This window comes from Zonotrichia leucophrys, chromosome 9, assembly GCF_028769735.1.
Source record: "Zonotrichia leucophrys gambelii isolate GWCS_2022_RI chromosome 9, RI_Zleu_2.0, whole genome shotgun sequence".
Taxonomy (NCBI): Eukaryota; Metazoa; Chordata; class Aves; order Passeriformes; family Passerellidae; genus Zonotrichia; species Zonotrichia leucophrys.
The window spans coordinates 8,808,697-8,825,020 of NC_088179.1; the positions used below are offsets into that span (position 1 = coordinate 8,808,697).

Genomic DNA, 16,324 nt, shown 5'->3' on the forward strand with positions numbered 1-16,324 from the left:
GGTGCAATATTTGTGAAGTATTTCCATTGTCAGCACAGCTTCCCTCACAAACTACTCACACCCAGGCTCTGGTGACGAGCCTGGTGTGAGGCTTGTCATTGCTCTTGCCATAAAAGCACAGCAGAGCACAGGAAATACAGGAGTCCCTCAGATCTCACAGCTACATCAGAAAGCTCAAATTAAACCTGGACAAAAACCCCATCCTGCCCTGGTTTTGGTAAATTGTGTCCAATCCAGCTGCAGAGAGTGGCACCTTGCCATGCAGCCCCAGCCTCCCTGGGGAGCACAGCCCATGGCAGCACCACCTTGCTGGCTCACCATGGATGGAATGAGGCACCAGGGGGGTGGAAGTGGTCTCCACACTTCAAAAGGCCCCAGAACATGCTCTCATTAATGAAACAGCTGAAAATAAAACCCAAATAAAAAAAGCAGTCAGATGAGTGGGGCAAGGGCTGTGAATCTGCAAGACATTAGAAGAAAGTGTTTTATGGGTTTTCCTTCCTTCCTCTCCTCCCTGTTGGTTTTTTTTTTTTGGCTAAAGGCTGCAGGTTTTCTCTGAACACAGCTCCCTACATGCCCCATGAGTGGAAGTGACCCAGCTGGTGCCAGCAGCCTGGCTGGTACTGTGGGGGCTGCTGGCCTGGCCTGGCAGCTCGCACTGTGGAACCTGAATGTCAGGAGCTCTCTGCTCCCAGCCCCTGAGTGCTGCCTGGGCTCACTGGCTGCTGGCTTGGTGTGCTGCACTCCCCAGGCACGATCAGAGGGGACAGGCTGTGCCAGCAGCACCACAGGGAGCAGTAGGAGCCCTTCCTCCTGCCCTGCTGCATGGGCAGGGACCAGCTCCTGCCCTGGGCATGTCTTCCCACAGCACCCTGCTCCTGGCAGCCCCTCCACCAGAGCCTGCCTGCCAAGGGACTGCACCTCTGAGACCTCCTGCTGCCATCTCTGCCTTGGCAGCAATTCCCTCTGCCCAGACTACACCCAGGAACAAGCACCACACAGGGCACAGATGGAGCAGGAGGGTCCTTCAGGATGCCCATGCCACAGTGCCTGCCCTACCAATGCCAGCAAATTACAAACCAAATGCAACCTCTTAGAATAAGCAATGCCTGAGGGATGCCCTGAGTGAGGCACAGGCACAGCCCAGGGTTGGTTTGTTCACAGCTCAGCTCCAGGGCAAGCAGAGGCAGGGCCAGAGAGCCCTGGGTGCTGATGGAGGCAGGCAAAGCATTCCTCTGACACAGGAAGAATTAAATGCTGGGGAGGCTTCTGGCCTGTCATCACTTAGAACTTGTAAACACAACAGAGGTTATTACCAGAGCTGAACAATGAGACTGGAAAACAGAAGTCTCCACTGAGGCAATTGCTGAGTCCAAGCAGTTCAGAGAAGTAACAGATTTGCTGTTCCCTACCAGAATGTGCTTGGCCTCCCATGGCACTTTAACCCTTTGTGCCAGGGGCTGCAGGGTGAGGTGGCTGAGCAGCCTGAGCGGGTGTTAGGGAGCTGCACCTCAGGGTGGCCACACTTCCCAGCTTGTGAGAAATCAGAACCTCCTGAAATCTGGTTTCACTCCAACTTGCAAAAAAAGCCAACACTTGTGAAACTTCTCATGACACAGAATGACTTTCCCATCTAGAAAGAATATCTGGTAAACATCAGCATGAGGCATTTCTGCAATCAGCTGTTCCCTCCACAAAGCCCAGTAGCTCCAAATTAAAACAAGATGAGAAAACCACAGTCAAATTCTCAGGGAAACTCTGCTCTCATCTTCTCCCTTCCTCTGGTGTCCCAGCTCACACAGGCTGCCTGGAAACCCTCACAGCCTGGCTTGGTTGTAGGTTTTGTAGAGGTGGGAGCCCAGTGCCCTCCTCAGTGTGAAACCCCTGGACCTGCCAGTGAAAGCAGCTGTGGCCAAAGCAGCCACCAAGGCCATTGGGACCCAGTGGGACCCTCAGTGCAGCCCAGGCAGTGTCACTGCTCCACCAAGGCACTGCTGGTGGTGGCAGGAGCAGCCTGATCAGTCACCTCCTAACTGCTCACCTCTGGAGATGCAGCAAAAGCTTCAAGAGCTGGCAGGAGGCCACACAGCAGCCACCATGCCCAGGGGACAAGGAAAACCCTAGGAAGTGGAATATCAGTGCCATGAAGTGCTACATTTCATCTAGGGTTTCACAACACCCATTTATCCATGCCAGTTTTGTGCAGCCACCCCAGTGACCATTTCCAGTTCCCAGAGCTCTGCACCCAGGAGTGCTGCTCCCAGCACACCTGGGCATCCTGAGAAAACACTTCTGTCTAACACAGCCAACAAACGAGGAAGGGACAGGAACACAACCAAGGTCTGATTGCTTGTTCTGCTGCCAGAGCGGAAATAAAACTTCCAGCCACTGGAATGGCCAAAATACATTCCCTTTGTGCTCACTGCACACTCAGAATCCTTTGTGCTCTCCCAGAAGTTTCCTTTAGTGTAATCTTATTCTTTTATTGTTATCTTATTCTTTTATTGTTTTAATTGAGAATCCCTGGGGCATTTAAAGCCAATTCTGGTAAAGCAAAACCACAAACCACGCTCCCACTTCAACCATTCACTGGTGAAGCTTCAGGTTCACAAAGCAGCGAGGGGCCAGGATGGCTCAGGTGAGGGAACTGCTCACACAGTCATCCTTGCCAGGGGGAGAGGGAAGCTGAGCAAGGACCAGGATGGGCTCTGATGGCCTGGGCTCCTGGGAGGGCCATGAGTGTGGCAGCTCCAGCCTGAGGCAGATCCAGCCCTCCTGACCAAGCAGCCCCACACCCAGCAGGGCCACCCCAGCTCCCAGCACAGTGGCACAAGGGACAGTGTTGGAAGGGCTGGGAGGCTGGCAATGCCTCACCATCCCTCCATCTCTCACAGCACTGCCAGGAGAGCAGCAGGGAGCCAAACCTAAGGCAGGAGCACAAGGAGGGACTTTCTCCCCTTACTCCCCACCAAGGTGCTAAAACCCAGCAAGGCCAACAGGCAAGAGGCTGCCTCAGAGCAAGCATCCTTCAGTCACCTGTCAGGGGATTTCACATCCTCTGCTCCAGTTTTGGGAAGGGAGGCTCAATCTCCACCAGCTAACAGCTCCTGCCTGCTCCTGCCTGCCAGGCTGCCCCCTGTGCAGCTTCCTCTGGTGCTGAGATGCTGCTGGAGATGGTCCCAATTAAAGAAGTGAGGCTGTGACAACTTCAGTGGCACGAGGGAGATGAGAAAATGAACAGTGTCACCGAGTGTCTGCAGGAACAAATTTACAAACCTAATCACCTCCCAGCACAGCCAGGCTGCCAGTGCCTGAAGAGGGGTGATAGGGGAGAAGAAAGCTTTTGGGACTCAAAGAATATAAATTCATCCTGATAGGAATTGGGTCTGTCCCTGCCTGTAATCAGCAGCAAAACTGGGATCCTGAACTGGAATATTAATACAAGTGCTCAATGGGAGATGAAAACCTCTCAAAACCTCTCTGAAATAATAAGAATTAAACATTAGAAGCACAGCACAGCAAACTGCAATGCAGTTGTGCTGTCGGGAGGAGCCTGCTGAAAGGGGAGGCTGAGAAATTCCATGGAAGATGAAACTGTCCCCTGGCAGTGCCTGGGACACAGATCCATCCTGAATGCTCCCCGGGACACTGATTCTCATTCCAGATACCCTCCCAAACCTGGCTGTGATCCCTGTTTCTCTTTTAAAAACAGGATAATTGAATTTGTAGTACAGGTTGATCAGGTGCATCCCCTGCACCTAAAGAAGACAAATACATGGGAACAGGAAAGAAGCTCTTATTGTAACACCTGCTGTGTTTTGTATTCTGTATTTCTGCTGTTAGGGTTTGGGGGTAGGGAACACCTCTGACACTTCAGTGAGGTACCAAGTATTTGGGGTGTTTAATTTAGGATATTGCATTGCAAATGAGCAACTTTTGCAGGAAATAGAGTTGATGGGGAGCAGCTGACACTGAGAAGGGCAGAGTTCAGGACACAGCTGGCTGCTGAAGCCCAGGCTGCAGGCACAGCTCCTGTGCCATAAGGGGGGGTCTGACAGAGTGCTCACCCTGAGGAACACGCTGCAGTGGCAGGCAGCTCTTCAAAAGGCATTTTTGTTCTCTCACCTTTGGTTTCTCCCCATGGTGCAGGGGTCACAGAGCAGCTCCAGCCCCCGAGCCCTGCAGGGTGGGACACAGCCCCAGCAGCAGGCACAGGGCCAGGTGGAAGCACATCACCCCCAGGCTCCTTCCCAAGGCCCAGGGGGCACTCAGGCCATTCCTGGCATCCCAGCCCATCCTCAGGAAGCTCCTGCTGCCAAGGCCCCCTCCATGTTACCTGATGTCCATGAACAAACAGCACCCTGGGACAGGGATGTGCCCTCACACTTACCACAGCAGGGCCCTGAAGACTGAAGGAAAAATGAGTTTTCACTTCCCTGAGGACAAAATAAAGGTGCTGGCAAACAATCTTGAGAAGGGGACAAAGCAGAGCTCCAACAGGAATACGCCCAGGCTGGGCAGCTCCATCCCAGCTGAGCCCCCTGCCCTAACCTGTGTGTGCTCCACTCCTGCATGTCCCACCCCAGCCTGTCTGTAAAAATGGCAGGACTGATATCTGGAGGCTCACTCAGCAAAATCCAGCAGCAGGACCTTACATCTTCAGCACACAGGCCCACAGAGCTGCTGCAAACTGAGTTTGTGTGCAGGAGTGCCAGGAAGGATGGGCAGGAGCTCCAGGCTGCAGTGGCAGCAGCACCATGGGCAAAAGGGCTGCAGAGAATCCTCCTGACTGCCAGCCTACATGGGTGATGGGAGGGAGAAGGATGTGTGCCTCACAGACAGGGCACCACAGGAACACCCCTGGCCCTCTGTGTCCCTCTCACAGCCCAGACCTCTCCTCTGGCATCCCTTGGGCTGCCACAGAAGTTTCCTGTTCCTGATTAGAGAAAAGCAAAACTTCAGGGCCTTTGAGCTTCATAATCCACTTTGCAAACAAGGCACAGAGAGACAGACATGACCTGGAATGCTCTCTATCTGCTCCTGCTCTGCCCTGCCAAAGCAAAGGCCCCACTCCTCACCTCATCCCTGGCCTGCTCCATCACATCTGAACTAGAGTGATCATTCAGTGCTCAACTATTGGTGAAAAGGAAGAAGTCATAGTACTTTTTCGTAAAACATCTTTGTAGCAAGCTTGTCAGTACTATATCAACTATTCTCACACACAGCAGATGCACAGTAACCACTGCACCTGACATTGCACAGCATCACTGGCTGAGGCTGCCAAAAAACAATAAAACACATTAAGAGGAACTCTATTCCCCTTGTAACTTACATGACAGATCTTCCTAATTGACTACTCTGCTGTCAGAGAAAATTAATGAATGAGAGAGACATGGGCTTTCTTTGTTATTAGTGCTTCTATTGCTTCCTAATCTATCAGGTTAATTTTGTGTTAATGAAAGTGAGGATTAAAAGCCCAGGTTGCTGGGAGGGTGGGGACAGGGAGTGAAGCCTCATAAGGAGCTCATACATGCTGGAGCACAGCTGGGCTCAGAGAGCTGCTGCTGCAGATAGCAGTGCAGAAAATGCCTTTCTGACACTTAATGTTCCTATTCCGGTCCTTTAAATAACATCTTCTCTGATGACCAAATATTCTGATCTTTAATGTGATTAATCAAATTGTATCCACATGTGTGGGTGGTGAATGATGACCAAACCTTTTTAAAATAAAAAGATTAACTGAGTTTTAGTAGTTAATTGTTATAGAGTAAAAAAGGCTGAATTATTCTGATTATGCCAGCCTGTAAAATAATCCAAGGAAAAGACTAAAAACTGTGACTTATGCCAAAAATTTCTGAAAAATAACAAAAACTGATAGGGGCTAAAAGCTACTGCTTGTCCCTTTTGAATGTTTGCTTAAACAAATTATGTTGAAGCATATATAGATGGAAGTATGAAAAAAATAGTGCATTGTTTATCAAGAATAGGATCAGTACTATAATGGCATCTTCTGTTTGTGCCATTAGTACTTGTTGTACAAGAGACAAAAAATGAGTTTTGTTTAACCTCATGTTTTGTCATAGAAATTTTAGCACAATCTTTTATGCTCGCTGTCTCTTTCCAAGAGCAATTCTCCGGTAGATTTTAAGCAGCTAAAGAATGATGAATGATCTCATCCCGAGTAAGGGACACAGGCGGGGGAAGGATGCCGTGTGCGGGCAGCAGGCGGAGCTGCAGTGACAGGGACAGCCCGACCGACCCCGCCACACTCGGGACAGCAGAAACCGGACAGACATAACTGTAATAACAGCAATAACACAAAGTAAGAATAACAGCAATAGTCTGGAAATCTGCAAAAAACAAGAGGTGACAATAGAGGAGATGGCCATCACTGCCCCAGCCCTGCACAGGTGACACAGGTGGGCACCGATTACACACAGCCCGGGCAGGGGCTGGAGCTGCCACACTCACCTTCAGCAAAAGGGACAATTTCTGGTTTGTGTTCCCGTCACAAACATGAGATTTCTCAAACATCTGTTCTCCCCACCAAGCAGCTGCGAGGCTTTGCTTGTACTGGGTGCAGAGAGGAGAAGGGAAGGCACCAACACGGGTACAGAGAAGGGAAGGCCCAGCCCAGCCCCACAGTGTCAATCTGGGAGCTCGGCTGTGCTCACAGAGCTGCCCCAGGATTTACCGAGGCATTCATGAAAGCTGAATTTGGCCCAGAATTCAGGGAAAAGGGCTTTCAGCATGTGCTTCCCCAAAGAATCAAGGCTGCCAGGCTCTTTTCAGCCCAAGAGGCCGAGCCTGTGCCCTCACTGACCGTGGCAGGGGTTTCCTGGCTCCTGCCCACACCATGCCAGGAGTGCGGAGCAAGGGAGCCTCCCTGCCTTGGTGTTTGTATCCAGGCACCAGGGAGTGCTCCCGCTGCTCCCGGGCACCTCATCCCTCAGAAACGCCACTGTGCTTGCCTCAGAGGAGACAAAAGACACAACTGCTGCTTCCAGGGGCTAAACAAATAAAAAGCAACAGCACTCATCCCTTCAGGTTGCATTAAAGTGACCCAGAGCAAGTTCTGCATCTTGTGAGCCCAGTGTCACAGCTCACTCTCTCAGCACACACCCTGCTCCTGCAAGGACAGGTTTCCTCCCTCCATCACCCAGACTGTGCCAGGGACCCAGGAGAAAAGCCTTTCAGTTTGGATGGGCCTGTTCATCACCATCCCTGTGGGTACATGGCAGCATCTGTGCCCCTCTGGGGTCACCCCATGGCTCACAGGAGTCCCCATATCCCACTCCTGGTATGGCACTGCATGGAACAAAGCAGGATCCCGCTGTCCCCCAAAAAGCACACAGCTCAAAATTAGAATCTCGGTTACAGGGTGTTAATCAATGCCGCCCCACCTCACTGTCCATCAAAGGAATCAGCAGCTCAGCACCCACAGCACCATTACCCCAATGGTCACAGCCATTCCCACCCGAGTCCCTTATACCGAGCTCAACACACCAAAGGTAAAAATCCCACTGCATTTCCCTTCATCCAGTGTTGTGATGTTGTCATTATAGCACAAGAGTTCTATTGTCATTACATTGCAAGGGGTCTATATTGCTAGAGTTTCATACCTCCTTGATGTTTTCTGCAGGCAGCTCTTCAAGGCACTGACTCCAGTTCCCCACAACCAATCAACCCACTCTTTTATAACACTCTTCTTTATTGGCTACAGCTGCAGCCTGTTAACATCAGCCCTGCTCCCAATCCTTAATAACTGGCTCAGCTGCAACTCTTTAGGGGGTAAGATTACATCCTATACCACCTTTATTTCTTATTTTCTATGCCCCTACATTGTGATGCCATGTTCCTCTCAGCATAGCTTGTCGAACTCCCTCCTCAGTTTCCCACCAAGGCTGTTTTCCCCAGTGTGCTTTGCTGGGACAGCACAGGGGATGGGCAGCCCTGGCTGAGCTCGCTGCCAGCCCCACACACCCCACGCCTCCTCTCTCTCTGGCTCCTTATCAGGAAGCTCCTCTCAGGGTGCTTGGGACACAGACCTCCAGCACACCCTGCCAAGCCGTGCTCCTTATTAGACCTTTTTTAAATCCGGTAAGAAATGGCACAGTGTGCAAGGAAGTATAAAATAGAGGCTGCAGAGATATGAACACTCTGGAAAATGGGAATCTTTGCCTTCCACTACTGAGTCCATCCATGGAGAAATGTGCCCTCTGACCCAACTCACCCTGCACACCTGTCTGTGTAACACAGAATTTGTACTGGATACATCCTGTGCTTAAAATACACAGATTTTACATGCTACTGTTAAAAGCAGTATTTTCAGAGCCATTTTCCTTTGACTCCAGGCCCTTTTCCATGATCTGTTACAGGCAAGGTGAAACTTGTCCCGTTTCTTTTCCAAATGATGAAGCATTTCCCCCAGGCTAGATACTGACCTTCTGCCTCTTTCTTTTAGGTAAAATAAGATTATGCTAAATAGTCACAGTCAAGTATCTTGGGCACTAGGGAGTAGAGAGAAGGCCATGAAATCTCTCTTTAAAGCTGTTTCTCCCAGGAATCCCACTTCTGCCTTGATTCCCAGTTCATGATTCTCCCATCCATAATTGTGAAAACCTGGGGGATGTTTGTAAGTGTCCAGTGAATGAAATGTCCTGTTCTGTAGGTTTTGGTCCCCAAATTGAAGGGTTCATGAGAATTACTTGGCAGGGCAGAACCAGCCGGAAGGGCCCAGAGCAGGAACTTCCTATATCCCCTCCAGAATTCAGATATATTTAAGGGAGAAAATACCTCTTTGTGGTACTGTTTGGAGGTAAGTATCCCCAGGTGGGGCTCTTTGAATAATTTCACTCCTCCTTAATATTCTTCCCATCTCTTTCCCACTGAGATTTATTTAATCCTACTTGGGAAAGCAAACTGATCAAGATGGGAGTTATTTCAGCATCTGTTGATGCTGAATCATGACTTCATTTCTACCGTCCTTTTTACTCTTGAGGATTTAGCAATTCCCTCCAAGACTCTCAACTTCTCTTGTCTTCTGTTAATTAAAAACCAGCTAGGATTGCCTGCTAATTGCACACTGGTTTAACAAAGCCTGGCCTGTTGCTGTGTTTATTTTAAGTATCAAATGAATAGGCAGCAGCAGGTTTTACTGGCACTTCTCTTCAAGTGCGTGGTTTTTGCATGTACTGTGCTGAGCAGGGAAAAAGCTTTCTATTTCTCAATAGAAATATTTCAAAGAATATTCTTATGTTTCAAATCTTGCATAAAACTGACAACACTGATAGATTTTAAATACCAACAAAGGAAAACCAGCATGACCACTGTGACTGCGCCACGAGCTTGTTCCAGTTTGTCCTAGCAAGGGATGGTGAGTCCCCACAGCTGGGGGCATCCAACTGCTTGGGCAGCTCAGCCAAGCTGCACCTTCAAAACCCATCTGAAGACATCACTGTCTAATTTTCAGCATCTTAGAACAGCTGTAGGAGTCACATGGCTTATTCCTATTCATTACACAACATACCCCTCACCTATTGTGCATTAAAAACCAAACCAAAACATCAGCTTTCTGTAAATACAGTGTTATTTTTTCCCTGCAGCCTCCTTAGCATTCCTCATGGAAATTCAGTGTCTGCCTCAGTGACCCCTAGTGGGATGTCACAGGACAGAGCAGCAGCAGTCACAGCACATCCCAAAGCGCTCCGCTGTCCTTTGCCAAGCACGAGTCCATCAGGCACGTTTGGTTTCGGTCATATATAGAATTCCTGCTCCTCGTCGGCTGCTGGCGGTGCCGGTGCTGGCAGGGGGCAGCCCGGGGCTCCGTGCGGGGCTCTATCCTTGCAGCCCGGGGCTCTGTCGCTCCGGGCCGGGGCTCCGTGCGCGGTTCCGTCGCTCCGGGCCGGGGCTCGCAGCGCCGGGCCGGGCAGGGCACTGTCGGTGCCGGCTCCGGTGTCTGTCAGCGGCCGGAGGCTGCTCCGCAGGGCCCCGGGGAACAGGCTCAGCGGCCAGCGGCCGCTCTCAGGGCCCCGCACGGCCAGCCCGGTGTCCACGTCGGTCTCGGTTCCCCGCGGCGCCCGGCCCGCCCGCCCGCGCAGCCACAGCGCTGCCCAGCCCTGCTGCGGGGCGGCCACGCCGGGGGCAGAGCGCAGGGGCCTCTGCAGGGCACTGCCCGCCCGCTCGGAGCCCAGGCATGCTTCCACTGGGGCACATTCGGGTTTACCCTTCGGAGCTCGGACCTCCCGGCTCCTCCGCCCAGGATCACCCTGTTTGACAGCGACTGGCACACAGTCCTGCGGGATTCTTCCATTGCCTGTGTTGTCATGCTGCTGGGAAAGCCCGATGTTTGTCTCGAGGGTCCTGGAGCTGCTTTGAACCTGTTGAAAGTGAGAGAGAAGCCGGTTATCACACATTTCTACCTTAACTAATGATGATGCTCTCGCCCAGCCCGGCTGCGCTGGGGTCACCTGCAGCCTGACTCAGCACACCTGGGGGAGTCCCTGCCGAGGGAGGCTGTGGGTACAACAAATCCACATGCACTCCAGGGAAACCTCGATAAACACTGGGAAAGGACAGCCACAGCCAGTTACCACAAGGGGCTTCAGGGGGAGTGACAACTCTATGTGGAGTCTGTGAGCAGAGCCTGGGATTTAGTTTGCGATATGGCAGGAGGTCAGGCCAGGGGGTAAATGCAGGTGCTCAAAAGAAAGATTTACAGTATGGGCTGAAGAGTTGCAGAGTAAAGCACTGGGCTGTCAGCCTGCTGTCTGGAGCTTGGACACAAGATACATCCTCGAGTTCAAGTGGATTACACCTTCCTTTGCGAGGAGCACACTGCAGCACGGTCACAGCCCCAGAAAAGCTCCCAAATTTCCTGCCGGTGAATTCATGTACATCTGTCAGCTCAAAGACCTTGTACCAAAAGCAGGAATAGCCACAGAGTAATTTAGGAAGGGACCTCTGGAGGTCACCTGGCCCAGTCCCCTGCTCCAGGTAGACCAACTTCAAAGCTATGTGAAGATACCCAGGGCCTTGACCACTCCAAGAGGGTGAAAATCACTTTATAAATTGATATTGAATGAGGCAGCAAGGGCTGCCCTAAGATTAGTGTTCAGAGCAGCACAAAAATAGGCTGAACCAAGCAATTAATTTTAACAGAGAACTTCTGGGAGGAAAAAGACAGGTCAAACAATTTAAAATCCAAATTACAAGAAAAATGACCAGAGGTGGGAGGGGTTATTAGAATGGAAAGAAAGCCAAACTTCCATTCTACTCACATATGTAATTCTCACTACATATGATCTCAGCACAGACTTTGTCTTCTTTTTTTTTTTTTTTTTAATTTGTATTTATATAACCTCTGGACTGCACACTTCAAAAGAAAGGCAGAGATTTCCTAGGACATATCTCTTTTGTCACTTTTGCCCAACTGCAACTCACTTGTGATCTCACAACCTTAATTGCAGGCAGTGCTGTATCAACATTACACTTACAAAACTTCTGGCTTTGGATGCCAAAAATCTGCTTTGAAAAACACTTATACAGCAATGACTTATCAGAAAAAGATTAGGCTGCTACAATATATATTTTTTTTTTGAGGCAGAGGAGGGAAGATGTTAAGCTAGTGTGCCCTAGAAAACATCAATAATCTGCATTTCAGGCAAGCAGTAATGATGTTAATTTAACTGTATAAAAACATTCCAAGGATCAGTGCTTATATTTATCAACAGCATCACAGCACCGTCAGACACCGATTACTGCATTCACAAATCCAAAACAAAATGAACATGAACAAACAAAATCGTCATTCCCATTTTGAACCAGTCCTGCTTCCCTTGGAAACATGCGGATAAAAGAGCCCCGCGGACACATACCTTGAGCAGAATTGTGTTTCCTTCATAGTCCTGAGTTTGCCACCGGGAGCTGCTGATGGGCACGCAGGGGTTGGGCAGCAGGGGCACCAGCTGCCCGATCTCCTGCACCTTGAACTGCAGGGCCGCCGACTCGGGGGGCTCGGCCGTCACCCCGATGGGCAGCTGCCTCAGGCACAGCTGCACGGCCGCGTGTGGGCCGGAGTGCAGCACAAACACACACTGGGTGCCCTTCTGCACGCTGCCTTCCCTCTGCAGGATCAGCTCGTACAGCCTCACCGCGTCCTCGAAGTTGTCGAAGCTGCAGTGCAGGGTGACGCGCAGGATCTCGGGGCCGCGGCGCACCCGCCTGATGCCCCACACGGGCAGCTGCTCCTCCAGCCCGTAGAATTCCTGCTGGCATGGGGCACAGCGGGAATTGGCAAACTGGGCACGCTGGCAGCGCCAGGGAGGGCGCTGGAACTGCTCGTGCACCTGGAAGATCCGCTCTTCTCCCAAGTCCTCGAGCAGGAAAAGGAGGATGGAGATCCCAGGAAAGCTGCAGCTCCTCCTGCGGTATCTCTCGTAGTATCTCAGCGGAGGAACTCGCTCTGACACCAGGAAAAGGCGAATGTCCAGGCAGAGCCACTCCAGAAGCCTATCCAGAGTCTGCTGCAGAGGGATTGCGCGTCCCAAATGGGTGAGGAGATGCACGGTCATCAGAGACTCTGCTCCATCATCCATCGCAAACACTCCGGGCAAAAAATCAAACCAGACAAATTGGTGCCTTCCTTTTACTCTGCCTCGGGAATTGTACTCTGAGCCTTGAAGAGAATGAGCCTGAACTCCCACAGGCTTTGCAGTAACCAGATGAAACACGTGGGTCAGCACATTGTGCCCCAGAGGGGCCAGGTGCAGAGTGACAAGGCTTTAAGCGAGCAGTCCCAGGTCACATCCCAGCGGAGCTCGGCTCAAGGCTCACTCCCAGCTCTGGAGCTCTGGGCACTGGGTGTCTGTGACCCAAGCGTCCAGGAGCAGCACTGCATCCTCCTGCCGTTCACAACACAGGACAGCAGAGTCACCAGCGGCGATTTCCCAGGGTGAGGTGATGCTCACTTGTCTCCCGGCAGTGGAAGTGGCCGCTCCGGACCCAGCCCAGTCCCACCGGTGCAATCACTGCCTTTTGCAAAGCCCATGTGGCGCTCATGGCTGAAACGCTCAGCAAATTTCCTTGTAGTCAGCAGGCTGGCTCTGGCTCATTGTAAAAAGCCTGTGATCTCTGGGTCCCACCCTTCTGGGGCACACAGATAAGCTGTTCTTTGAAAACAAGGAAGGAAAACAAAGTAACAAAAGAAAAAACCCAACCATGTGAACATAACAGATAACAATAAGGGCAGATATAAATCAGGAAAGAGGAGCTTTGGGAAAAAGCCTCTATTCCCAGTTACACCCTTCACAGCACAGGTAACTTCCTGCCTAACTGGAAACCAGGTCCTGGGTTACTGTACATAGGCCATAAAAGCTGGGTACCAGGCTTCCCATTCTCAGTGCCCTCTTTGCTTCTTTTTCCTCCTTTACTTTTTTTTTCCCCTGAGATACCCATATAATCAGCAGCCTTAATCCAAGTCCAAGGGTTTTTTTCTTGCTCCTTGGGTTTACATATTGGTAATTAGCTTACTGCATAAGCTACAATAGGAGTGCTGCAAAATACACTGCTTTCCAGCTCTCTTCTAGTGTGGACAATAAATCACACTGTCCCTTCATCCCCCTATTTGCCAGCCCAGCAGCAGCACAATACAGGTCAGGCCAAACCCACTTCCTGCCCAGAGCTACCCCCACTGTAGCCAGTATTTCAATCAAACCTGGGGCCTCTGGTGATCTGTGCAGCCCCATCTAATTAAAGGCAGCACATCTCTCTCTGCTGACATGCCAGCTTCCCTCCAAACAGCCAAGCACACAAAGCAGTGGTTCACTGTTAAGAAATCCCAGCATCAATAAGTCTGTTATTCAAAATTCTGAAAATTCAGAACTATTTTTTTTAATATGACCCTAACTTTATATTCAACTAAGTAAAATCTCCAAGGTCTAAAGGTATAAGCAGCAGTGCCTTGGTTTGCTTTAGGGAGATCTCTCCCACTGGTAGAAACACACATTCATGCTTTAAAAGCTACACTGACACCTATGTACAATAAAAATTAAAAAAGACTGTCTAGAAAACGAGGAAAAAGATTCTTTTGCACCCACCTGCAACACTTCAAGCAAATAACTGCTGTTGGGAGGGAGACAAAAACAAAATTCAGCCTTCAGACAATTGCAGGAAGAGAGTGAAGAGTGCAAGTGCTGAAAACATTAAAATGCTCTAGATGAGCTCTGAACAACACAATTTCACTAAAATATGGAAAAGGAAATGATTCATCAACTCCTTGCTACAGGGCAGGGTCAGGCAGTCATCTGCCTTCCTGCCTGTGAAGAGCAGGGGAATTTGCCTGTACAGGAAAACACTGAAACACACAAAAAACCCTGAAGAAAGTCAATTCATCAGGCCTTGGGTTGTGTCTGGAAGCAGCTCCCGTGAGCAGGGTCCCCTATTCCCAGCCCAGGTGAAGATCCTTGGGCTGCTACAGCACCACAGCCCCACTGCCCCCTCCCTGGGAGAGGACCCCCACTCCTGCCCTGCAGACTGCTTCTCTCTCTTGGGGCACTGAGGAGGAGCAAGGCTCTCCTGGTGCAGAGCCATCACTGCTGCCTGGGCAGCTCTCAGCCCCAGCCCTGCTCCAGCCTGCTGGGTAAAACCTGGTGGGCAGCTGCAGCTCTGGGGTGAGGGTGACAGAGGATGAGCATTCTTGCAGAGCAAGTGGAGAGCAAGGGCTGGTTAGGGAATGATGCAGAAACCTCGGCCCTCTCCAGCTCCTGCTGTGGCCATGGGGAGCCAAATTGTTTTCCAGATGGGTAGGTTCCTCCCCACAGAGGCTGCTGAAGGCATGCAGCATCTCTCCTGTTTTCCCAGCAGCCAAAAACCTGAGCCTTACTCACAAAAAGGGCTAAATCCTGAATCCTCCACCATGTGTTTCTGCTGTGCTTGCCAGGGGTGAGACAGGGAAACAATCTCAGCTCTGAAAGGAAGCTGTCTGGAGAACAGTTTTAGGGCTGGTTCTCAGCTCCCCAGCAGCTCTGGGTCAGGGGCACCCACCAATCCTCCTGCAAGGAGCATGGGAGTGAAGCTCAGCCTTTGTTTGACCCTGTTCCTCAGAGGAGGGCAGCCCCACCACCCAGCTGAACCTTCCTGTTCTCTTCCCCTTGCTCTGACAACTCAATATCCTTGGGGAAGGGCCCAAACCAGGCTCCTCAGCCTCGGACAAGGGTATCCTCATGCCCTCCCTTTGTGTCAAATCTGCCCCCAAACCTTAGGACAAAGCCTGGGTGCAATGGCCCTCCCTGCTGCAGCTGCTGAGCTCAGAGCCTTCATCCACTGCTGGGCTCAGGGGAACAGGGATGGCTTTTGCTGGGTCATCTAAGAAAAACAAAGTGCTGATTTCACTCTGATCCTGAATGGAATGAGTCCTTGCCTTCCTCTCTGCCCCCCCTTCCCCCAGCTTCCCAGTCTGGCTGCCAAAGGGAAAAGCACATTTTTCACAGTGACCTACTGAACATGCCAAGAAAGATCTCTTCAAGAGATTAGAAAAATAGCAGTTCAATGGTATGTGAAAAGTGGCTTTGCTGAGGGGAGGAGGGGTGAACAATTCTGATATGGGACTCAAAAAAATCAGGGCCCCATTCCCACCTGGCAGTGACTGGTAACACAGCAGAACATAGAGGAAGCTGTGGGGCACTCCAGCTGTGTGTAAGAGCAGGACAAATATGAACTGGCACTAATGCAGACACTGGTAAGCCCTGCACAAATTCAAGTCCAAACATAAACAACTAATAAACACTTTATGGTATGAAACCTCAGAGAATACTGCCTGCTGGAAGTCTAAAATTCTACAGTGGAAAGGCTTTTAATTAATTTAATTAAAAATTCCTTTTCATAATCAATTCCTGAGTTGTGTCTAGTCCTCTGCACTGTTCCAAAGGGCAAAGAGCCCTTTGCTCCAGCTGACACCACCAAAACTGATGATGCATCACAGGATTTAATAAATTCAGAGCAACATCTGTAAGGAAGGTACTTTACAAAGATTATTAGAACATAATTAACTGGAGAGAGACTGAGTATGTATTACCTAAGCACCTTGGGAGAAGGCCTCATTAAATACATGACTCAGGCTTCCTAATTTCTTTTAAAAACTTTCTTTTTTTCTTTTACACCAATCTCAAGCTCTGCCTATAACAAGGACAAAACTACTAAATTAAACTGTAGATGACAGTTATATACAGCATACACAGTACTGGGATAAAAATCAAGATTAAGGCCTTACTTGGATACAAAAATCTTTTCAGAGGTTGTCTCTGGCTTCAAACCCTGTGACTCTGAT

At 50.3% G+C, this 16,324-nt stretch overlaps 1 protein-coding gene across 1 annotated transcript; it reads right to left on the minus strand.

Moving 5' to 3' along the window:
• Window positions 1–7,216: 7,216 nt before the first annotated feature.
• FAM124B (family with sequence similarity 124 member B) lies at window positions 7,217–14,192 on the minus strand. The gene is made up of 3 exons (XM_064721307.1): window positions 14,097–14,192; window positions 11,877–13,164; window positions 7,217–10,379 (listed from the first exon to the last, which is right to left on the minus strand). Exons 2-3 carry the CDS (start codon window positions 12,594–12,596, stop codon window positions 9,756–9,758), a joined length of 1,344 nt encoding a protein of 447 aa, XP_064577377.1. The 5' UTR covers window positions 12,597–13,164; window positions 14,097–14,192; the 3' UTR covers window positions 7,217–9,755.
• Window positions 14,193–16,324: the final 2,132 nt, after the last annotated feature.